The sequence below is a fragment of the Cricetulus griseus genome, chromosome 4 (assembly GCF_003668045.3).
Source record: "Cricetulus griseus strain 17A/GY chromosome 4, alternate assembly CriGri-PICRH-1.0, whole genome shotgun sequence".
Taxonomy (NCBI): Eukaryota; Metazoa; Chordata; class Mammalia; order Rodentia; family Cricetidae; genus Cricetulus; species Cricetulus griseus.
Window position 1 is genome coordinate 149934153 of NC_048597.1, and position 26362 is coordinate 149960514.

Genomic DNA, 26362 nt, shown 5'->3' on the forward strand with positions numbered 1-26362 from the left:
CTACCACCAAACCTCACATTCTTTTTTTCAAATAACTTTCAATTAGTCTGTTTATTTACTAAGTATACACAGATACAAGTATGTGCAGGTATAATTAAATGTAAATAAGGATTATTGAAGTCTATGTCTATACTGTTTAAAAAACTGGAAAGGCCTAGATGTAAACACATACTACTTGAATGCTTGTTTCCATTCTCTTAATTCATCTGTGGAGTTTAATCAATCTCTCTACCTATTATCTATCTATCTATCTATCTATCTATCTATCTATCTATCTATCTATCTGTGGTACATTGATACTACTCAGCAGAAAACAAACAATGGAATCTTGAAATTCCCAGGCAAATGGATACCACTAGAAGAAACTATCCTGAGTGCAGTAACCCAGACACAAAAAGACAAACATGATATGTACTCATGCATATATGTATTTTAGACATGGGGCAGGGGATTGCTAGCCTACAACCCCACCACCAGAGAGTCTGGAAAACAGGGAGGACCCTAAGAAGACATGCATGGTACTCTGGAGAAGGGGAATGGGACTGGGTCTCCTGAGTGGACTGGAAGCATCGGAGGGGAGAAGGATCTGGGAAAAAGAGAGGGGGAGAAGAGGAGGGGAGATGAGGACATGGGGGAGCATGAAGGTGGAGCCAGGGAAGAATAGAGGAGAGCAGGATGAGAGACACCATAATAGAGGGAGCCATTATAGGTTTGAGGAGGGAACTGACACTAGGGAGATCTCCAGCGATCTACAAGGATGACAACAACTGGCAATCTAAGCAATGGTGGAGAGGCTACCTTAAAATGCCCTTCCCTGTTAATGAGATTGATGACTACCCTATGTCATCCTAGAGCCTTCATCCAGTGGCTGATGGAAGCAGAGGCAGATATGCACAGCTAAACAATAAACTGAAATCCTGGAATCCAGTTACAGAGAGGGAGGAATGATGAGCAAAGAGCCAAGAAAGGGCTAATGAAACCCACAGAAACAGCTAACTGGAAAAAGGGGGGACCTCATGGACTGCAGATTCATGGCTGAGAGGCCAGCATGGGACTGATCCAGACTCTCTGAACGTGGGTGTCAGTGAGGAGGCCTTGGCAATCTATGGGGCCTCTGTTAGTAGATCAGTATTAATCCCTGGCATAACATGGTATTTAGTAGCCCATTCCATATGCAGGGATGCTCTCTCAGCCTGAAAACATGGGAGAGGGCCTTGGCACTGCCTGGGATGATATAACAGACTTTGGAGAACCCCCCATGGAGGGCTTCACCCTCCCTGGGAAGAAGAGAAATGTTGTTGTTGAGGGAATTGGTGGGGGCAGGGGAGCAGGGTAGGGAGAGGGAGCTGGGATTGACATGTGAAGCAAGCTGGTTTCTAATTTAAATAAATAAAAACCACAAATGGACCTTAATACTCTTGATTGGTTACAGAACAAAACAAATCAAAGCCAACACTAAATGGCTTATACCTTGTGTACATTTATTGAATAAATTAACATTGCAGGATCAAAAATAATGGTTATTTCAATTGAACCTTTTTAAGTATAATTAAGCAATGTTTGCCTGATTTTGTAAACTGAAGTCCAATTTAAACCTCTATTGCTTTATATTCCCCATTGGGTCTGGATAATAAAGGAATTGTTTCAAACTTAATAAAAGAAATAGAGTAATAAAAAAGCCACATAAAGATAGCAAATATACAGAGTCTAGATACTGTAAGTTATTATGTTGTCTTTAATTTGTTTGAATGCTGAGGAAGGAGCAATAGCTGATAAAACACACTTGATTATAAATGCTGCAGTATTAATCCAATATATATACCTTAAAAAATGCCTTGAACTCAAAATTTAAGTCTAAAGATATGTTACTTGGGAAAAGAGGTTCTGTTTGTGTTTCCACAGATGAAAAGCTGTGAATTCCTTCCAGACAAAAATGATTTGATCATGCAAGACTTCCTGAAGCAGTGGCCCAGGTATTCCAACATCTAACAAAGTTGGGATGATACAGCCTTGCAGTATAATACTGTCAGGATTTGGCCATGGTTCTGGGTTTTCTCAGGATCCCCTTGGGATTGACAGCACCCCCAAACAGCAGGAAGCAGTTTGGAGAGAACTATACCCACATTCCCAAATATTGTTTATAAATGTTTGTTTCATTTAAATGAGGTTGATTATAAATGGTTAATGATCACAGTCAATCTCTTTCTAAAGAAAAAAAGGAACTATAATATGGAAATGAATACTTTGCATTGGTATGGATTTTGGTTTATTGAGACAAATTTAAGGTCACTTTTGTTATATGTATGTTTCTCCTCTTGTTTAGGTGTTGTGTTTATACAGCTCATTTAAAAATGTATTGTATAATTAAATACAGAGTACATATTGTCACCTATAGTTGTCAAAACTTATATTAGTTAGGTTTTCTAGATATACAGAGATATATTTGAGATGGATAGAAAGTCTTCAAACCTTTCAAAAGACCTACAGAATATGGCATTTATAATGGTTTATTAGGGGTTTTCATGACAATGGGACACAACTGCTCCTGGCAACACCAATTACATCAGAAAGGAAGATAGAAATCAAAGAAACTCAATATGGAGTTTGTTTTCAATATGGTGAGACTGGCCATTTAGACAAGAAATTGCCCTTGCCTGGACTGTTTGACTGCATGTTATACAAAATGGACATGCAGGACCCACAGAAAAGGGACTGCTGAATTTAGCAAAACAAGATGGGGGCAGTCCTTCGGTGCCCCGGCCTGCAGGGCTCCAGTAATTCTTGGGTTCACAGTGGATTAAGCCTGAAAATAATGGGCAAGAAAGAAGAAGTGAGACCAAGCAGTTTTTCTTGTCAAGGTCTAAATTTATTGAAGTCCAACAAGGGGTTTTTAAAGAGAAAGGAGGAAGTAGAGAAAGAGGAAGTGGGGGAGGAATGAATGTAAATTGCTCTCAGGCCAGGGCAGGTGTCTGGAACCTCCTGTGGTTATCTCAAACACTAACCTAAGGGGTGGGGTGCTTGACTAATTTGCAGTTTATCATGGAGGTCGCCAGCCTCTGTAAAGAAGGACTTTTTATATCTGACCAGAGCTGGCTCCTGACATCTCCCCCTTCTTATGTATAATAGAATGGAGCATCTGCCTAAGGCTACGTGATGGGCACCTGCAGCCAGGACCCTATGTCTATGATATTGTCATTTATATGAGAGTGAGGGGTAGAGCCTCTGTCTTAGGTTACTTGAGTTGTATCCACCCACAGCACTCCGGGGGCCTTTCCTAAGTCGAGCAGCTCAAGAGCGCTTGGAGTGGGCATTTGGGTCGCGGCCTCACACTAATCCTGTCATGGAGGGCACTACAGTTGGTGAGATGGGTCGGCATCTGGCCTGCAGCATCACCATAATCCCATCATTGACGTCTCTAAGGCCAAGGTAACCTAGAGGTTCGGTGTTCCAGGCCCGAAAAATCTAGGCCTTTGGGAGGATTGTTGGGGTAGCAGCTGAACTAAAACACAATAAGTAGTCAATCCAGTAGAACAGGCAAGGTAGGAATTAAATACCTGCAATTCCCTCAGAAAAGGGAGGGGTGGAAGAATAGCAGACCCAACAGTCCTCTATGAGGGAGTGGTTGGCTTGATGAAGGGCCTGAACAGTAAGGTTAATTAATGAGAGAGTGAGGTCAGCGGTGGAGGGAGGTACTGGGGGGAAAATGTCAGGAGTCCCCCAGTCTGGAGAGGCCCCTAAGGCTAAAGCACATAAGTCAACTATCAGGGGGGGATAGGAAGGGGTGGTCACAATAATTGTGGAGGCATTGACTGCATCACCAGCTTGGTTGATGATCATCCAGGTGTAGTTGTAGATCTGATAAGGGCTTGCAGCGGCAATGGCAATCAAAGGTGAGAACACACGAGTAGCCAAAAAGACAGCATCTTTTATCTAAAATTAAGCAGAATTAGAAGGCTTCTTAGGGGCTTCCCTGGGTAGATTATATAGTTTTAAAAGGCATTCAGGCAACCATCTAGCATTATTGGCCTGAGTATCAAAAATGCATGCATGTCCTTTTCCCCAAATGAGGACCGGGTCTGGTCCGTGCCATTTATGAGTTTAGGGGATCTTTCCATAAGGCTTGAGCATAGTTTTGAGCCGTTGAGCATGCCAGAGGCGATCTGCGGCTGATTTTCCTGTAACATCATATGTGAGAAAATTTAGCACAAACAATGCATGATTGAGTAGGTTCTTATGATTGTCTTTAGTGGGGTATAGAACTCCTCCTCCTTAGGCAACCTAGTGGCCCCATATTGGTGCCGAACTTAGTGCGGACACCCAATCAGCATAGCGTACTATAGCCCAGAGCTCCTGGACTCAAGAGATCCCTGTCTCAGCCTCCCGAGTAGCTGGGACTACTTCTCCTCCATGACGGCTCAGGAGCCGCTGCTGCCCGAGCTGCGGGCTTGCCTCATGTCTTGCTGCCACTACGGAAGCATGGGCGCAGGCGTGTCACTCCTCCATGTCAGCGACGCACAGTGTCCCTGCAGGCCCAGCCGTCCCTGCCACTAGCCCGGGCTCATCAGGCAGGTCAATGCGCACTGGGCGGGAGTGGGCTGCGGGTTGTTCCTGTAGCGCCAGTCTCAGGAGGCAGGGCGGGCAGGGACATTGCCAGTCCAAGTCATCCGGCCCAGCCACCCGGAATGTGCACGAAGGTGACCAATAAAGAAAGGGGAGGTTCGGGTTAAAATCAGGCGCAGAAGAGTGGAAAAGAATGGAGCCGCACCTGTAGATGGGCGGATATAGGGAGCGGTCTAGGCTTCTACTGTCTGGGCAGAGGAGGCCGAGGGATAGGGCAGAAACTCTGTAGGGGCCGTAAAGCCCTCGAAGGGAGGCAGGCCATTTGGGGTTGTAATAAGCGGCTGCCACTTCTTGGTCCTCCTCATCTGAGGGACTTAGGTGATCGGTTTTTGGTTTGGGGTTTGAACTAAAGACAGGGTAACTTTTAAGGTTTTTAGGGGAATGAGGCTCAAGGCCCTGTAACTAAAAGTCTGTAAGGGAACTGCCTCAGGTCCCTTTTTTATGAGCAATCTATTAAGATCTTCTCTGACTTTTTTCCAAGTTAGGGGATGAATGTCTGGGTTTTCTAAAATGACCCATGGACATGTTCTTGACAAAAAGGCACAAAACTGAATCAAGTCCTTACATTTTACTCAAACTCCTCTTTCCCAAAAGGAAGTGTTTGTCTTCCTTAGACAACTTTTGGCCCATTATTATGGAACAGAATGAGGGGGACTTACCAGGGAATCAATCACTCATGAGTGGTGAGAACTTTTCCCAGACCAACGTCCGTCGCAATCCGGCAAGTGAGACTTCCTTGACGGCATGCACTACCTTGGTTTCCTTGCCGAGAAGAATCTGTACCTCGAGCCACACATTTGGGCGCCACCTGCCCTGGCCCGAAGGGCTCCAGTAATTCTTGGGTTCAAGGTGGACTAAGCCTGAAAATAATGGGCGAGAAAGAAGAAGCGGGGCCAAGTAGTTTTTCTTTTCAAGGTCTAAATTTATTGAAGTCCAACAAGGGGTTTTTAAAGAGAAAGGAGGAAGTAGAGAAAGAGGAAGTGGGGGAGGGATGAATGTAAATTGCTCTCAGGCCAGGGCAGGTGTCTGGAACCTCCTGTGGTTATCTCAAACACTAACCTAAGGGGTGGGGTGCTTGACTAATTTGCAGTTTATCATGGAGGTCGCCAGCCTCTGTAAAGAAGGACTTTTTATATCTGACCAGAGCTGGCTCCTGACACTTCGGGGTTCCAGCTTCATGAAAGAGTCTACCAGGCATTATGCAGGACACAAAGAAAATTGACTGACAAACTGCCACTACAGATAAGACAGTTTCAAATTTCCTGCTTCACTGAGAATTCTGCCAAACACTAGGCTGAAGATGGATGCCCCAACATTAGAGAGGAACTTTGGGTGATTGTGCAAGCAGCGAGATGTCTCTGTCAATTCTAGAGTATATGTATTATCCTTCTGGGGTTGTTGAAGGAGCTTGAGACATATAGTTATGGTTTTCCTTAGTTATGATAAAAGATAGGTTATGTATAAAACTTTAGACTCACAAAGATAGGATGATGATAGAATATTTTCTTTAAATTTAGCCAAATGTAAATGGACTATATAATGTTAACTATAGTTCTTGCTTGGTAACTGCTTTGTTATATATAACTTTACTATGTTAAAGTTAAAACCTTTCCTTTTATTTAGACAGAAAAAAAGGTGATGATAGGGTATTACTCCTGTACATAAGTTTCTCTTATATGTTGATTAATAAAACACTGATTGAGCAATATCCAGTCAGAAAGTTTAGGTGGGGATACCAATGAGGGGAATTCTGTGTAGAAGAAGGCAGAGAGGGTCCCCCAGAGAGATGCTGTGTAGCCCCTGAAAGAGTAACATCCTGGGGCATTCTCCAGTAGGCCGAAACCACATGGATATACACAGTTTAATAGAAATGGTTTAATAATTAAGGGACAGTTAGCTAGTAAGAAGCCTAAACCAATGACCAAATGGTTTCTAATTAATATAAACCTCTGTGTGTTTATTTGAGGTTAAACAATTGTGGGACAAGAACCTCTGTCTACAGGGAGGAGATTAGAGCAAAGTAGAAACATCTTTGTAATAGTTCTCAGAAGCTATCTGTTGACATTTTTATAATTGGAGTTGGTGGAAACTAGTGGTTAGTTAGTGTATTCCAAAATGATTTTGTCTGATGGTTACAAGGATGGAAAGGTAGGATTAAGGAGGGTTGGGTGAGTGATAACTATCACTAAACTGTGACTGAGACATCTCCATCACACTCCCTCATCCCAAGGTGCAGGCATCTTCTTGGCACATAGGGAAGGATAAATGTAAGATCAAGAGGGAGTAGACATTGCCAGGAAAACAACATCCTTTGTCTATGAAATGAAATACAGCCATTTGCTCTACTAGTGGCCTGTATCCCAGTGCACAGATTTGATTTTAATATATTAAATGCAAAGGAATTTTTATTTGCCAGAATAGAATAATAAAAATATATTTTACTGAAGTAGTCATTTTTATTATAATGTGCTTTTCTTTTCTTTAGACCTCACAGTACAGCTTTACTTCATAGTTTTCAAATATTCACACTTGGTTATTTAAATAGTGAATCAAAATGTGAGACAGCATAACAAATAAATAACATGTGGTATACATACTTTTAGTAAATATCAAATATTATCTAGAATTCCTGTTTGACAACATTAATGGTATTAATTATGTTTACTTCTCTATGAATGACTGCAGAGGGTCCTAGCACCTATATTGAAATACTGCATAATTCTAAGTGGGAAGTATATATCAACTATCAGGAATTAGGATATAACATAGGTACTTTAATTTCTTCCTTTCTTATTTGGTCACCACATAGAAATCGCAAGAGTGCCCCACTCTGAAAGTCTAAGAAATTCCAGTTGAATCTCATAAGTCTCATGAAAATGTTATGTTTTTTACAGCATGATAGCCCTGCTATTGGCTCTGTACCTTTCTTTCAAATCCTCTTGGTAAATGATGATCTAGTAGTATAATCTCTGCTTCATAGTGATTCCTGGAACACTCAGAATGTTTTTTGTGTGTTATCTTGCTATTTCTCTGGTAAAAGGGAGAAGAGTCTGTGATCACCACTGATCACCTTTGACAAATCCAGAGCTAGAGCCTCCTCCAGGAAATTTGAAGTGAGGCACACACAAGGGTCAGCCCTGAGTTCTCTGGAGGGAAGCAGAGTGAGGTCATCAAACTTCTATTAATCCCACTCATGTAACTGATGAAGGAAAGCTGGCTTCTAGACCAGAAAAAAAGTAGGCAATGTCATCTCTGACTTACTATTTCTATTTCTTTAATCTGAGCTTCTGCTGTGTTGGCTGAATCTTAGTCTGGTAGAAAGGCATATTTAGCAGCTCTTGTAGCAAGGCAGATCTACCAACTTCATGTACATAAAGACATCCTTTGTCCCTTCACAAAATGATGCATACTATAGATATAAGGATGTTATATATAATTAAAATACAGTTGGGCATTCCTTAATAGTTAATGAATAATGTAATAATATGCAAACTAATTGTTTCTCTTTCACCCATAAAACAACTTTTGAAGAAGCTTTAGAAATGATCTCTGAAAGTATAGTCTTTTAAACAACCTTTGAGAACATATTTTTATCCTATATTCATCCCTTGTCTATCTAAAATGGAGTAGAGAAGACTGCACAGACACTAGGATATGATATGTGATTAATTATAAAGTTTATGGTACCAACTGTTTCTTCGTATGTTATGAATTGTTCACTATGATAACTAAAACCCTGTAGAAGAAGCAGACTATCTTTTTGTTGTCTCTCTTAGAGGAATTCTTTTTCTTGTTAACTGTCATAAGGGAACTGAGGTGTCTAGTAAAATAATGGAGACATGAATGGTGAGTAGGAATTAAAGGGAGGTTTGAGATACAAATCCTTTATAAACAAACTCAGCAGGCAGGTTTAGATATCAGGTAATTATTTATCTTCAGTAAGGCATGGAGAAATAATTTCTCACATTCAGTTCAATAATGTAAAAGGCAGAAACTGAAATGTTGAAGGGAGTGTGTGGTTGTTCATTCAGAAGCCATTGACAAGGGAGAACTTTCTTTGTATGTTTTCACCAGCTGCTGGTTATATATGTGAGTTGGGAACATATTATTGGCATGTTTATCAGGAAAAGTTTCTTCTGTCTCCCCAGTTTATTAACAATAACAATTCTGGCTGCAAATGGCTTCTTCTTTACTGAGTTTGTTCTAGGTGGATTGATAGATTTTCCAGAACTCCAGCTGCCCCCATTTACCTGTTTCTAATGATCTACAATGTCACAGTGGTGGGAAACTTTGGGTTGATCATCCTGACTGGCCACATTCCTCATCTGCACACCACTTCCATTTCCTTTTCAGCCTCTCCTTCATTGATCTCTGCTGTCCTTCTGTCTCCAGTCCCATAATGCTGATGAATTTTGTCTGTGAGAAGAATGCCATTTCCTGCATTGGGTATATAACTCAGACTTTTTCTTCATCTATTTTTTGTCATATCTGAATGGTACATGCTGACCTCAGTGACCAATGATTGCAGTGTAGCCATGAATTTTTTTCTTGTTTGGAGAAACCTATAATACTCTTGCTTTTACAATTAATAAATAATTAAATATATTATTTTCTACCACTAATAATTATAAACAATTTTAGTGTTTAGTGTGTCACTTAGACTTTGGCCTTAGAGGATCCTGCTTAGCTCTTTGTCAAGAGAAGCACCTGGAGTGTACACCATAACCTGTGACTGGTAAGTCTTGTGTGCACTGCAGTGCTCAGGCAAAGGTAGGTTTACTGTGAGATTCTCCAGCCAATGACTAAGCATGCTGTGTCTCTGTGCCAGCGTTGGCTACTTTCTGCCTAATATAGGTTGCTCATCAGTCTATTCAAGATTTTTTAGAACTGCCCTATAGTTTGAGATATTTCCACTACTATCCTTCCATTTTCCTCTTGTTTCTTATTTGTCAGTCTTTTGTCATTGTTGTTATTACTTTACTGGGCATATAAACTAATCACATGACTTGAACCTTATTAATAGTGGCCCAGTTTTCAAAACTTTAACCAGTTATCTTTATTGTGTAAATTTAGTTCTTTCAGGTATGTACACAACAGTGATAAAGCAGGTTTGCAAAATATAATATTTGTACTATTTTGCATATCATTTCCATAGTCACTGGCCTAGTTGACTTTAGTTGACTTTCCCATTAATAATGTACACAGTGATCCAATTGTATAGAATACCTTTTATATTCAAAGAGACTAGACTTTTGCTTGCTTTCAAACCAAGTTAATTGTACATGTTGACATTACTTAAGAGTTAGGGTTCATGACTTATTGTATATTCAGTTTGTTTATTCTGCCTTTAAGAGAACAATGTAACAAACAACTATATTTACCATGTCTTCAGCTTTTACAACTTAATGTAACATATAGCTTTGATGTTGGATTATTTATTCTTCTATATTCATGACCGAAATTTATTCTTCTCTGTCCCTGACCCAGAGTAACATATGTGTGTAAGTATGTGTTGTGGTAGTCATTTGCTAAAAGCAGCCAACATGTTGGAAGCAAACTTACAAAATAAATATCTACCATAAAATTTGAAAGCAACATAAAAGAATAGCTGGATAATGCCTTTTTGAGGTTATTTTTTCTATTTTGAATGAGTTAGGGGAAGTCAGTGAAGTGACTTCTACTCTTTAAATATCTGATATATGCTTCTGTAAAGAATCCTTCATCACTTTCCCAGGACAGAGTTCTATGTTGTTCAAAAGATACTGAGTAGAGCACTTTGTTAGGAAAAGACAGTAGGGCTGTAAGACTTCAAAAAAATAAACACAGTGGACAGACTAGGAATAGATCAGTAGTCATAATTAATTTATGTACAGACAGAAGTCAAGGGGAGAGAAGTGGAGAATTCAAATTTTGGCTTGGTCTTAGCCAAATTACTTCAAGAGGAAGTCTGTATTTTCATTCTTTATTACATTATTGACACAGGTATATAATTGAAAATTTAAAATAAAAACAAAATAAAATTTTAATGGCTCAGAACTAAATGTTTACTTTGTATTTTAGAGTGTAAAGACTGAAAAATAGAAAGCAAAATGTCATGTATAAAAAGGGGAAAGTTATGGAGTACACCACCTGAATAGTGGAAGTTTTAGATAAAGAATTGTCATCCCATGTTCATTTCCGACATCCTAGTGAAGACTGCTATGCACAAAAATGAAAAAAAAATCTGTAATGAGAAAATGCCACAACAAATATATACCTAGGTGAGAATGAAGGTCAATAGACTGCATAATATAACATAGTGATTAAGAGAGATTTCAATGTTTAGCTGTGGATGTCTGCCTCTGTTTACATGAGCCACTGGATGAAGGCTCTAGGGTGGCATATGAGGTAGTCATCAATCTCATTATCTGGGAAGGGCCTTTAAGGAAGCCTCTCAACTATTGCTTAGATTGCCAGTTGGTGTCATCCTTGTAGATCTCTGGAATTCTCCCTAGTGTCAGATCTCTCCTCAAATCTATAATGGATCCCTCTATTATGATACCTCTCTCCTGCTCTCTTCTATTCTTCCCCCAACTCAACCTTCCTGTTCCCCCAGCTAAACACTGAACTGAACTCCTGGAATCCAGCTGCAAAGAGGGAGGAGTGAAGAGAAAAAGAGTCAAGACAGGGCTGATGAAACCCACAGAAACAGCTGACCTGAACAAGGGGGAACTCATGGACCCCAAACTAATGGCTAGGAGGCCAGCATGGTACTGATCCAGACCCCTCTGAACGTGGGTGTCAGTGAGAAGGCCTTTCCAATCTATGGGACCTCTAGTAGTAAGCCAGTATTTATCCCCAGTGTATGAATGGACTTTGGGATCCCATTCCATGTGTAGGGATGCTCTCTCAGCCTGGACACATGGGGGAGGGCCTAGGCCCTGCCCAGGACCATATGACAGACTTTGGCAATCCCCATGGAGGGCCCCACCCTCCCTGGGTAGCAGAGAAGGAATGGTGGTGGGAGTTTGTTGGGGGTAGGGGACAAAGAGGGAGCTGGGATTGACATGTGAAGAAGGCTTGTTTCTAATTTAAATAAGAATAAATTAAAAAGAGACAGATTTCAGCATTTCAGATTTGTGTCACAGAATAACATCAATCAGCATATGAATGGACCAAAAATCCCCCCAAATTCTCACTTGAAAAGAAGGAATTTAATAACTGAATCTGTTTGCACTCAAATGAGGGTGTTAAAAGCTGTGAGAAGCTGAGAAGAAATCAGAGAAATACAGGGTATAATATGAAATCTAACTAAGAATCAATTCATGAAAATCAAAGAAACCCTAGTAATGATGGATGCACAATTTACAATATATTAAAATACTTGACAATAGTAACAAGAATATTGATATAATTGAATTCCTAGTTACAATAATAGTGGCAGAAATTGATAGTGGGAATCATCAAAAGGTTATATATAATATTAGTGACATACTCAGGTGAAAAGTAGTTAACTTTTCATTAATTATCTTTATCTTCATAACATCCCCTAAATCTCAAAGCTATATAAATCATGTGTTCAGTAGACAGTGGTGGTTTATTTCTCCTTCTATCATTAATCCTTAAGGAAGTCTAAAGAGACAGGAAGAAATTATTTTTTAAGGACTTTAGGAGGTGTGTCAGTGTTTTCTCAGAGTAGATGCTCATATGGACAGGAAAAGAGGAAATGGGGATTTCTCAGGAATAGGAAGCAATTTTCTTTGAGTTCTTTGCTCAGTGGCTTCAGGTAACAATGAACTTGAAACTGGCTCTAGCTGTTTTTTTGGAGTCAGTGACAGAGTTCCTTGTTAATGTGACTCTTTACTGTTTCTACAAATCTCCTCCTGGTGACACAAATCACTATGGAAAATGACTCTTCAGTGACTGAATTTATTCTCACAGGATTGACAGGCCAACCTGAGCTCCAGCTACCCCTGTATGTCATGTTTCTGGTGAATCATGTAGTCACTGTGGCAGGAAACTTGAGTATAATGAGTCTCATTTTCCTAAATTCAAACCTGTGGACCCCCATGTACTTTTTACTCTTTAATCTATCCTTCATTGTTTTATGTTATTCATTTGTGTTTACTCCCAAACATTAATAAGTTTGTCTCAGAGAAGAACACCATCTCCTTTGGAGGATGCATGAGTCAGCTGTTTTTCTTCTTTTTTTGCCCACTCTGAGTGCTTTGTGCTGACAGCCATGGCCTATGATTGATATGTAGCCATCTGTCAACCCCTGTTGTGCATGGTCATCATGTCTCCTAAGAAATGTTCCCTGCTGATGTTTGGTTCATACTTGATGGGGTTTGTTGGTGCCATTGTCCATACAGGGTGTATGATCAGGCTCAACGTTTGTGATTCTAACATCATCAACCACTACTTGTGTGACATCCTCCCCCTTCTCCAGCTCTCCTGCAGCAGCACCTAAGCCAATGAGCTTGTGAGTTCTGTTGTTGTCAGCACAGTAGTCCTTGCATCTAGCCTTATCATCTTAATGTCCTATACTTTCATTCTTTTTAATGTTACTAAATTGTCATTAGGTAAGGGTTTGTCCAAAGCCATGAGCACCTGCAGTTCTCACATAATAACTGTTGCCCTATGAACATGGTTGAACATATGTCCTTGTTGTCTGGACATGCAGTATTTGGGTATATACCCAAGAGAGGAATGGCTGGATCTTGAGGTAGATTGATTCCCATTTTTCTGAGCAACCGCCATACTGATTTCCAAAGTGGTCTTACAAGTTCACACTCCCACCAGCAATGGAGGAGTGTTCCTTCTTCTCTGCAACCTCTCCAGCATAGGTTGTCATTGGTATTTTTGATTTTAGCCATTCTGACAGGTGTGAGGTGGTATCTCAGAGTTGTTTTGAGTTGCATTTCTCTGATGGCCAAGGATTTTGAGCACTTTCTTAAGTGTCTTTCAGCCATTTCAGATTCCTCTGTTGAAAAATCTCTGTTTAGTTCTGCACCCCACTTTTTAATTTCATTGTATGGTGTTTTGGTGGCTAGCTTCTTGAGCTCCTTGTATATTTTGGAAATCAGCCCTCTGTCAGATGTGCGGTTGGTGAAGATCTTTTCCCATTCTGTGTGTGGTCGTTTTGTCTTACTGACTGTGTCCTTTGCCTTACAGAAGCTTCTCAGATGCCCCTCAACTGAAGAATGGAAAGAGAAAATGTGGTACATTTATACAATGGATTACTACTCAGCAGAAAAATGCAATGGAATCTTGAAATTCGCAGGCAAATGGATGGAACTAGAAGAAACCATCCTGAGTGAGGTAACCCAATCACAAAAAGACAAACATGGTATGTACTCACTCATATATGATTTTTAGACATAGAGCAAAGGTTTACCAGCCTATAATCCTCTTCCCCAAAGAAACTAGAAATCATGAATGACCCTAAGGGATAAATGGACCCCAGGAATGGGAAGTGGCATAAAGTCCCGAGCTAATTGAGAGCATGAGGGTAGGGGAGTGGGTGCTGCCACAATAAGAGCACACGAAGAAGAGGAGAGGAGAAGAAATGGAGGAGCAGATATATTGAGTTCGGGGAAGAATAGAGGAGAGAGAGCAGGATGAGAGATACCATATCAGAGTAAGCCACTATGGGTCCGAGAAGAGATCTGGAACTAGAAAGATCTCCAGAGACCTACAAGGATGACACGATCTGACAGTCCGGGCAGTGGAGGAGAGGATGGCCTAGAAGCCCTTCCCCTAGAATGAGAGTGATGACTACTCTCTATGCTATCCTAGAGTCCTCATCCAGTGGCTGATGGAAGCAGAGACAGACATCCACAGAAATACACTGAGCTGAAATCTGGAACCTAGTTGAAGAGAGGGAGGAATGAAGAACGAAGGGGTCTGTACCAGGTTGGAGAAACCCACATAAACAGTTGGCCTGAAAAAGGGAAAGCAGATCGACCCCAGATGCTCTTTGGGAGGCCAGTATGGGACTAATCCAGCCCCCTGATTATGGATGCCATCGGGGAGGCCCCTGCACTCCTGGGAGCCTCGGAGGTGGACTGGCTTTTTGCCCTGTTGTGTGTGGGGGACTTCGAGAGCCCATCCCACTTGAAGGGATGCACTCTGTCTCTGAACACATGGGGAGGGACCTAGGCCCAGCACAGGAAGATTTGGTGGACTTGGTGGAGCCCCGGTTGGGGGCCCTACCCTGCCTGGGGAGTGGTGGGTGGATGGGGTGGGGGGTAGGTTGGAGGTGGGGGAGAAGAAATGGGGAGAAGGGGAGGGAGAGGGAGAGGGAGAGGGAGAGGGAGAGGGAGAGGGAGGGGGAGAGGGAAATTACATGTGAAACAAGCCTGTTCCCTAACTTGAATTAATAATAATAAAAAGAGAGGAAAAAAAATAACTGTTGCCCTATTCTATGGATTTGGTATGCTTACACATGTCAAAACATTATTTGATGAATCTGTGGATCAGGGCAAAATTCTTAGTGAATTTTGTACATTTTTGCTGCCCTTGCTGAACCCTTTTATTTACAGTCTCAGGAATAAGGATGTTAAGCTTGCTCTAAAGAGAACTATGAGGAGATTCACACTGAGTCAACCACTGGGGCTGCCCTAGCACAGCACTCCAATTTGGGTCATTCTTACCATTGCATTTTCTTATCACCTGCCTTTCAACATTGTCTTTCCTTCTGTTCACCTTCCTTTTTATGGTCTGGCAAGATTTCCAGCTTAATATTTCTTTTCTTTCCTCCATAAATGTTCTTGATTTTGCTACCTTGGAATAGGAAAGTATTTTTGATTTAGGTACCGAGCCTGAGTACTGATCTAGCTTCATATTTGCACAAGGTATAGGCATAAGATTACATACTTTGTATCTATCTACTATTCATCTACGTACTTCTACAACCAAGAAATGTGAGGGAGATGAATGCTTTTTAATAAATTTGCATGTGTTGGTTTTTCAGAGGAGAGTTTTTAGAGCTTTTCCTATTTCAGGTCTTTAAAAAGACTTGTGAACTTCAGCAAAGGAGAGAACATATGACTAAATTGTGGCCACTAGCATTACTTATTGCCTTTAAGATTTTTCTTATTTTGCATTTTGTACCTCATTATTAAAAATGACATTATGTGTTTTCTTGGAGTACTTATCAATTTTATAATTATTGAAGTTTGAACTAGGTTATTTTGTATTAGACTTTTAAAATATCAATAACAATGACAGTGATTTTTTTGTCAAAGATAGTTTTGTCATAAATACAATGGAATTTGTGACTGCATTTGTACTACTGATAAAGACTTTACTTTTAGAAACCATACAATAACAACATGTAATGTCTAAAGTCATTATTCCTTTGTAATATAACAAGGATAATGTTTTCATGTAATAGTCTACTTACTTCTAAAAAAGAAACCATAGGTGAGATTATAGAGTGATAGAGTACCTCTATATGCTTATGTTTGATTTTTTCCCACACATTTACACACACACACACACACACACACACACACACTATACATATTTTAAAGATGTGTTTGCGTCACAAATGTTTAGCAATGGGAATTTTTATTTAAATGTGTATATCTAATTTTTTCTTTTGCTTATTTTTAGGAACCACTCCTTTCAACTCATGCAAAACCAAACAAAATCCCCATCTACATAAGTATTTGTGTAATGTGTAATATTCCTAAATATAGTGTTAATTCAATTCTTATTTTCTCTTTTCTGGATTGAACTTCTTTTAGGTTATACAGTTAGTAATAAATTCCTTGTGTTTAACTCACTCTGTATCCAAGATATAGAAGGAAAGAAAGAATTGTGCAGTGACTGAGAGCTAGAGAATTGTTCAGAATGAGTCTGAAAGTGGGGAATGACCTGATAATCACATAGGCAGCCTGATTCCTGTGCCCTGCAGGCCTTGAGTGTGATATGATGTACCAATAATTCTCAGATCTGAGACAAAGAATTCTTTGGAACTTGAAAACTGACTCTGTCCAAGTCTCATTTCGTAAAGCAGTAGCTGTGGAGACATGAAGCTCTGGGAAAAAATTGGCAGAACACTGGGTTAGGTGGCAAGCACGATTTAATCTCTATAGCTTTTATGATTCTATATTGAAGAAGATTATTCCCTCAGATCCCATAACCTCAGCATTGTTCAATCTCAGCCAGTTGAATTGCTTGTACCATTGTATCCCCACATGATGTTTAGAGACAACATTTTAAGACTTTTACATGGCTTTGACTTTGGGATGGAGTTCAACTGTACAGATGCATTAAGATGTGTGACAGCTACCAACACTTGCTCAAAGTAGACTGCTGAAAAGCAGGAGGGAGATTGAACACTTCAAAAAGGTCATTAAGCATTATGCTGATCTATATAGTGCAATAAAAAACATGTCTTAGATAATCTCTTTAATTGTTGTCCTTATAGTATATCATGGATTTTAGAGAAGTTCAAAGACATACAACAGATTGAGAAGTTTCCTTGTCTGGGGATGGACCATATCTTCACACAGTTTCAATTCTGAACTTGAAAGTTGGAGAAATGCTTCCTTAATGGTTTCTGCTGTTGAGGTTTATCTTTAGAAATGATGGGTTGTTTATGAGAATGAATGTCAGGATGCTTAGCCATGAGATCAACAAGGCTTATACTTCATGACCCTGAGTCCGGACACACTTCACCCCTGTCTACCCCTGTCTGGCGGTGGATGCCCTAGCCTCAGGTGAATCTGGGCACTGCTGTTTCCCAACCTCTACCACCAACCCCTGCTCATTTCTGCCTGAAACCACCCCCCCCAGACAAGAGTGAACCAGCCCAAACTGGAAGGTCCACCCTAAGTCCAGACACACCTCACCCCTGTCTATACCCTGTCCTCTGTCCTGCGGCTGTGCCCTAACCTCAGTGGGTGCACGGGCCTCAGGAAGGTCCACCCTGAGTCTGGATACACCCCACACTTGTCCACCCACCACCCTCTGCGATCCCACTGCCACCAGAAGCCGAGCCACCTGCACTCACTGGAAGAAAGGATGGGAAGAAGACAGAGTAAAAACACACTCAATAACAGAAAAACCAATATGACACCACCAGAATCTAGGGACTCCATACCAGCAAGATCTGAAAAGCCCTACACAGAGCATGAAGAAGAGATGGACCTCAAAAATTATCTTAGGAAGATGATAGAGTCCTTTAGAGAGGAAACAAGAAAATCCCTTAAAGAAATAGAAGAAAAAACAAGAAAAATTACATAAGAAGGAGGAAAAGACAAACCAAAGAATTCAAGAAGTCAACAAATCTCTCAAAAAATCTAAAGAAGGCCAAGAAAAAACAACCAAACAAGTGAAGGAAGCACTCGAAGCAATTCAAGGCATGAAAGCTGAAATAGAAACAATAAAGAAAACACAGAATGAGGTGATACTGGAAATAGAAAGGCTGGATAAACAATCAGGAATGAATGATGTGAGTACAACCAATAGAATACAAGAGATCGAAGAGAGAATCTCAGTTGTTGAAGACTCGCTAGAGGATATAATCATAGGCCAAAGAATATCTCAAGTCCAACAAATCCTTAACACAAAATATCCAGGAAATATGGGATAGCGTGAAAAGGCTGAACCTAAGAATAATAGGTATAGAAGAAGGTGAAGAAATACAGCTCAAACGTACAGAAAACATATTCAACAAAATCATAGAAGAAAACTTCCCCAACCTACAGAAGGATATACCTATGAAAGTACAAGACGCTTACAGAACACCAAGCAGACTGGACTATAAAAAAAGTCCCCTCAACACATAATAACCAAAACACCAAACCTTTAGAATAAAGAGAAAATATTAAGAACAGCAAAGGAAAAAGGCCAAGTAACATATAAAGGCAGACCTATGAGAATCACACCCGACTTCTCAATGGAAACTTTGAAAGTCAGAAGGTCCTGGATAGATATCCTACAAACAATAAGGGAGCATGGAAGCCAACCCAGACTACTGTACCCAGCAAAACTTTCAATCACTATAGATGGAGAAAACAAGATATTCCATGACAAAACCAGACTTAAACAATACATATCCATAAATCCAGCACTACAGAAAGTTCTAGAAGGAAAACTCCAGCCCAACCTTGATAACTACACTCACAAAAATATAGGCAACAGATAATCCAATTCTACCTAACATGAAAAGAAACAGGAGGGCAAAATCCACACATAATGACTCCACCAACAATAAATCCGAAACAAACAAGAACACACAATCAATGGTCATTAATATCCCTCAATGTCAATGGTCTTAACCTGCCCATGAAAAGAAACAGGCTAACAGAATGGATACGAAGACAGAATCCATCCTTCTGCTGTATACAAGAAACACACCTCAACTTCAAAGACAGGCATTGCCTCAGAGTAAAGGGTTGGGAAAAGATTTTCCAATCAAATGGGCCCAAGAAACAAGCTTGGGATAGTATAGCAATCCTAATATCTAACAAATTAGACTTCAAACTAAAATTAATCAAAAGAGATGAAGAAGGACATTTCATACTCATCAGAGGAAAAGTCCTTCAAGATGAAGTCTCAATCCTGTCCTTCAAGATGAAGTCTCAATCCTGAACACCTATGCCCCAAATACGAAGGCACCCACATTTGTAAAAGAAGCATTATTGAAGCTCAAACCACACATAAAACCATACACACTTATAGCAGGAGACTTCAACACCCCCTTTACACTACTAGACAGGAGCGCCAGACAGAAACTTAACAAAGAAACAAAGGATCTGACAGAAGTTATGACCCAACTGGGTTTAACAGATATCTATAGAACATTCCGTCCAAACACTAAAGAATATACCTTCTTCTCAGCACCACATGGCACCTTCTCTAAAATTGACCACATAGTTGGCAACAAAGCAAACCTCCACTGATACAAAAGAATTGAAATAACCCCCTGTATCTTATCAGATCACCATGTTTAAAGCTAGAATTCAACAGCAATACAAATTGCAGAAAACCTACAAACTCATGGAAATTGAATAACACCCAATTATACCATTCCTGGGTTGAGGAAGAAATAAAAACAGAAATTAAAGACTTCTTGGAATTTAATACTCAAAACTTATGGGACACTTTGAAAGCAGTGCTAAGAGGAAAGTAGATAGCACTAAGTGCACATATGAAGAAACTGGCAAATAGTTACATGAGAGAATTGACAGAAAGATTGAAAGATTTAGAGCAAAAAGAAGCAAACTCACCACGGAGGAGTAGACGCCAGGAAATAATCAAACTGAGGGCTGAAATAAAAAAAGTAGAAACTAAGAAATCATAACAAAGAATCAATGAAACAAAGACTTGGTTATTTGAGAAGATCAACATGATAGACAAATCTCTATCCAAACTAACCAAAAGGCAGAGAGAGGACATGATAATTAACAAAATCAGAAATGATTAGGGGGATATAACAACGGACACTGTGGAAATCCAGAGAATCATTAGGTCATACTTTGAAAATCTGTACTCCACAAAATTCAAAAACTAAAGGAAATGGACAATTTCCTGGATAGATGTCACTTTCCAAAATTAAACCAAAAACAGATAAGCAGTTTAAATTGTCCTATAACCCTGAATGAAATAGAAGCAGTCATCAAAAGCCTTCCAACCAAAAAAAGCCCAGGGCCAGATGGCTTCACTGCAGAATTCAAACAAGAGCTAATACCAGTACTGCACAAGTTGTTCCACACAATAGAATCAGTAGGGATAATGCCAAACTCTTTTTACGAAGATACAGTCACTTTGATACCCAAGCCACACAAAGATACAACTAAAAACAGAACTACAGACCAATATCCCTAATGAACATAGATTCGAAAATACTCAACAAAATATTAGCGAATCCAATCCAAGAACACATCAGAAATATCATCCACTATGATCAAGTAGGCTTCATCCCAGTGATGCAAGGATGGTTCAACATACGAAAATCCATTAATATAATCCACCATATTAACAAACTGAAAAAGAAAAAACACATGATCATCTCACTAGATGCTGAAAAAGCCTTTGACAAAATCCAACACCCCTTCATGATAAAGATCTTGGAGAGAACAGGGATAATAGGAACATATCTCAACATGATAAAAGCAATATACACCAAACCAACAGCCAACATCAAAATAAATGGAGAGAAACTCAAAGCGATTCCTCTAAAGTCAGGAACAAGACAAGGATGTCGACTCTCTCCATATCTCTTCAATATTGTACTTGAAGTTCAAGCTACAGCAATAAGACAACAAAAGGAGATCAAAGGGATACAAATTTGAAAGGAAGAAGTCAAACTCTCACTGTTTGCAGATGATAGTCTACATAAGTGACCCAAAAACTCTACCAGGGAACTCCTACAGCTGATAAACACATTCAGCAAAGTAGCAGGCTACAAAATTAACCCCCCAAAATCAGTAACCTTACTTTATACAGATGATAAATGCAATGAGAAAGAAATCAGAGAAACATCACCCTTCACAATATCTACACACAACATAAAATATCTTGGGGTAACACTAACCAAAAAAGTGAAAGACCTGTACAGTAAGAACTTCGAGTCCTTAAAGAAAGAAATTAAAGAAGATACCAGAAAATGGAAAGATCTCCCATGCTCCTGGATAGGTAGAATTAACATAGTAAAAATGGCAGTCTTGCCAAAAGTAATCTACAGAGTCAATACAATCCCCATCAAAAATCCCAATACAGTTCTTCACAGACCTTGAAAGAACAATACTCAACTTTATATGGAAAAACAAAAGACCCAGGATAGCCAAAACAACACTGTACAATAAAGGATCTTCTGGTGGCATCACCATCCCTGACTTCAAGTTCTATTATAGAGCCATAGTTCTGAAAACAGCTTGGTATTTGCACAAAAATAGACAGATAGACCAATGGAATTGAATTGAAAACCCTGATATTAACCCACACACCTATGAACACCTTAATTTTGACAAAGATTCTAAATCTCTACAATGGAAGAAAGATAGCATCTTCAACAAATGGTGCTGGCACAACTGGATTCGGACATGCTGTAGATTGCAGATAAATCCATATTTGTCACCATGCACAAAACTTAAATGGATCAAAGATCTCAGCATAAATCCAGCCACACTGAATCTTCTAGAAGAGAAAGTGGGAGATACCCTCGAACGAATAGGCACAGGAAACTGCTTCCTGAACATTACACCAGTAGCACAGACATTGAGATCTTCAATTAATAAATGGAACCTCCTGAAACTGAGAAGCTTCTGTAAGTCAAAGGACATAGGCGGTAAGACAAAACGACAGCCCACAGAATGGGAAAAGATCTTCACCAACCCCACATATGACAGAGGACTGTTTTCCAAAATATACAATGAACTCAAGAAGCTAGCCACCAAAACACCAAACAATGAAATAAAAAAGTGAGGTGCAGATCTAAATAGAGAATTCTCAACAGAGGAATCTGAAATGCCTGAAAGACATTTTAGAAAGTGCTCAAAATCCTTGGCCATCAGAGAAATGCAAGTCAAAACAACTCTGAGATACCACCTCACACCTGTCAGAATGGCTAAAATAAAAAATACCAATGACAATCTATGTTGCAGAGGCTGTGGAGAAAAAGGAACACTTCTTCACAAAAGAATTCACTGAAACAAAATTGCTCCTCCGCATGCTTCTTTATTCTTCTTCTGCTCTCTTCTTATCTTTTTTCTTTCTGTTTTTGTTTCTTTCTGTTCTCTCCAGTTCTTGGGAGTATAGGTGTATATACACATGTTTGTAACAGTAATTCTTCTTGCAATACAATGTGAGGCCTGAATTTCTCAGGGCCAGCAAGGCAGATATGATTTATACACAGGGCAATAGACTAAAACTGCAAGGAGAAGCTTTGAACAACAGTTGCTTAGGGTTATAGGTCAAGGAGAGGGTCTAAGTTTAATTTGCATAAGAAACAAAACCTGGTGCCTTTCAGTGCTCTGGCCTCAGTGGCAGCACAGGCCTTCAAGAAAGTTTACTTTTTCCTGATGATGAGCAAATGAGCAGAGATTCAAGCCAAACACTGAAATGAACTCCTGGACTCCAGTTGTAGAGAGGGAGGAGTGATGAGCAAAGCAATCAAGATCAGGCTGTGCAAACACACCGAAACAGCTGGCCTGAGCAAGTGGGAGCTTATGGACCCCAGTCTGACAGCTGGGGAATCTGCATAAGACTGAACCAGACCCCCTGAATGTGGGTATCAGTTAGGAGACCTGGACAGTATATGGGGCCTCTGTCAGTGAAACCAGTATTTATTCCTAGTGCACAAATGGGCTTTGGGAGCCCATTCCCTATGGAGGGATACTCCCTCAGTGTAGATACACGGGGGAGTACCTAGGTCCTGCCCCAAATGATGTGGTAGACTTTGATGGATCCTCATGGGAGGCATCACCTTCCCTAGGGAGTGGATGGGGGGTGGAATGGGAAAGTTGGTAGAGCATGGGAGGATGGGAGGGAGAGGGAACTGGGATTGGTACGTAAAATAAAATTGTTTTTAGTTTAAATAAAAATTTATTTTTTAAAAAATGGGCTGGTTATCATTGTTGTTATCTTCTCAGGGAAACAGGAGGGAACAGTAAATCTCTGAACTAAAATGTTGGGTTAATAAAACAAGAAGTTTGAGGATCTTTTAGTGCAGGGTTAGATTAGGTTACCACTTCTCTATCTGCCAGTGAGGTAAAACCAGGACATGCTTATTTTTTTCTATTCATCTAGGCAGCTATGGATCAACAACTTTGGGTGTGTAGTTACTCTATGTCATTGGATATCTAGGAATGTCTTAGACAGAATGCTTTTGCCTAGGCCCTGAACACTGACCAAATGCCTATCAATAAGGATAATTGCAGGAAGGCAGATCTCTGCCATTACATAGCAGAGAGGAACAAGTGGGAAATAGGTCTGACACACAGCTAAGGAATGTAATCAGTAAACTAGGACCTGTTAACACAGAACAGGTTTTACACATAGCTAGGTAGTGCAATCAGTAAACTCCAAATGCATGGGAGAAATTGTTCCCAGTAAATGATTAGATAGTGATAAACTGTGGGAAGTAAATCCCGAGTTTGTTGCCAAAAGGAATGAGCTACAGAAAGAATCTACAGCAAGAAACAGCCACTTTATTCAAAACACTGTACAATACCAATACAGCTTTTGTACTAGTTTTATCCACCAGAAGAATTCTTAATTCTTCTGAGTTGTTTCATGATACCATGACTGTATAATTACTGTGTGATCTTGAGGCTTGTAGCACTAGTTCCTCTAGATGAGGAACTATTGACAGTTGATGGCTACTGTGAAAACAATCAGTTTCAGCTATGCAGTCCCTAAAGTAGATGGCTCTATCCTCATATAATCCAGGTAGTGACAAGTGAAGCCAGTGGGTTAAAGAAGTTGAAAAGAAGAAATGGGGTAAGTAGGGAATATTATGGTAGGATGGAGATAATTGGGTGGGAAGAAATCAAGGTTGAACTTCATCAAAACACATTGTGCATGTGTATAAGATTTTCAAACAATAATAGCAAAATAAAGGAAGAGTGTATCTCTACAATAAGCCAATATTATTACTACTCAACTAGCTTTGTTAGCACCATGGTAACAAAGCCTGATCTCTAGGGAAATACCTGGTAATCATAAGCCTTTCCAATTTTAATCAGGTCCCTGAGATTGCAAACTCATAAAAACTCTCTTGGATCATTACCTGGTGACTCTTGTGACATCAGTAGATGTTATTTACCAACCTCTAGGATACAGAAGACATTCTGGGAAAAGTCGCCACTGGAAATCATGAGCTAAAGCTCATGGCTATTCAGAACCCGGATGAATGAGGGCTCTGCATTACCCAGTCCAAAATGAATTTCCCTCACCAACTGAAAGCCAAACCTAGAAACAACAGAAAACAATTTTTTCTAGTGTATACACCTTACACCTCATCTGTGCCATGTGTATTTGCCTGTCTATGAGAGCAGAATAGAAGAGTTCCTAAGGTGACAGTTTACTGGGCACATGAGAGTTCCCTGGGCACAAAGGTAAGGAATGAATTCAATGCATGCTTTTTCTTCCAAATTCACCACTAAGCAATCTCATGCATTGTCTTTTCTTTTGAGATGACCATTGAGCCTGGATTGGGGGTGGATTGTTGAGGTAGAAGAACATAGATGCTTCAGAGCCAAGAATGGTCATTGGTGCCCTGAATGATATTCTCAAAGAAATGGCCTCCATGTATTTATGGTGATTTCAATATATGAACACCAAAACAAAAAAGAGAAAACAGAGCCAAAGAGAAGTCTGAGCTTCAATTTATCATTAGATCCTAGTTCTTAATCTCATATTAATGAGGTAGTTTAGAGAAGGCAGGAATTTCACTTTAATGTTATGATTTTTACTACTCTCATAGATATGACCCAAGGAATGGCCTCAGAAAATGACTCTTCAGTGAAGGAGTTCATCCTGCTGGGTTTGACACAGCAGCCAGAGCTCCAGCTGCCCCTCTTCTTCCTCTTCTTGGCAATCTATGTGGTCTCCATGGTGGGGAACCTGGGCTTGATCGTTCTCATTGTTCTGAACCCTCATCTGCACACCCCCATGTACTACTTTCTCTTCAACCTTTCCTTCACAGATCTCTGCTACTCCTCTGTCATAACCCCCAAAATGCTGGTGAGTTTTGTGAAGCAGAACATCATCTCCCATGCTGAGTGCATGACCCAGCTCTTCTTCTTCTGCTTCTTTGTTATTGATGAATGCTACATTTTGACAGCCATGGCCTATGACAGATATGCTGCCATCTGTAAGCCCCTGCTTTATCAGGTCACCATGTCCTATCAGGTCTGCCACTTGATGACAGTGGGTGTGTATGTGATGGGGTTTGTGGGTGCAATGGCCCACATAGTTTGCATGCTGAGACTGACCTTTTGTGATGGCAACATCATCAATCATTACGTGTGTGACATACTTCCACTTCTGAAGCTCTCCTGCACAAGTACTGCCATTAATGAGCTGGTGGTTTTTATAGTTGTGGGTGTCAATGTCACAGTGCCCAGCCTGACTATCTTCATTTCTTACACCTTGATCCTTTCCAACATCCTCAGCATCCGTTCTGCAGAGGGTAGGTCAAAAGCCTTTAGTACCTGTGGCTCCCATGTAATAGCTGTTTCTCTTTTCTTTGGAGCTGCAGCCTTCATGTATCTTAAACCTTCTAGTGCATCTATGGATGACGATAAAGTATCTACCATTTTTTATACCATTGTGGGCCCAATGCTGAATCCTGTCATCTACAGTGTAAGGAATAAGGATGTCCACATTGCACTGAAAAAAACCATGAGGAGAATATATTTAACTAAGTAGTATTTGCATTTGTTATGGAAAGTAAATCTTAGGACACATGGGGTTTTCAAGTAGAGAGAGGACCAGAGGCACTGCTAATTGACAGCATTTGCTTACATTAATGTGTGCCTGGATTTGACACACAGTATTGAAAAAATTTAGTGACTACAACAGTTATAATAACAACACAACAACAGAAAAAAACTGATGTTGAGAATGGTTTAGAATTAAAATTCTAAAATTAAGTTAATTAGCAATGAAATTACTGAAGCAAACTTAATGAAGGATGTAAAGTCCTTTTAGGGTTGAGTGTATAGTTTATTCTGTAATTTTCCAAATGATATGTACCTTTTGTCAGTATTGAAAACTGACCAAACATTTTGTGTAGCCATGT

At 40.0% G+C, this 26362-nt stretch overlaps 1 protein-coding gene and 1 pseudogene across 1 annotated transcript; both read left to right on the forward strand.

Moving 5' to 3' along the window:
- Positions 1-5364: 5364 nt before the first annotated feature.
- Positions 5365-15225, forward strand: LOC100772195 (annotated as a pseudogene).
- A 9819-nt stretch (positions 15226-25044) lies between these two features.
- On the forward strand, positions 25045-25989 carry LOC100774236 (olfactory receptor 145). The gene has a single exon (XM_027412226.1). The coding sequence runs from the start codon at positions 25045-25047 to the stop codon at positions 25987-25989; it is 945 nt and encodes a 314-aa protein (XP_027268027.1).
- Positions 25990-26362: the final 373 nt, after the last annotated feature.

Coding starts and splice junctions, on each gene's coding strand:
- LOC100774236 (XM_027412226.1), top strand. CDS start 25,045: ATGACCCAAGGAATGGCCTCAGAAAATGACTCTTCAGTGAAGGAGTTC.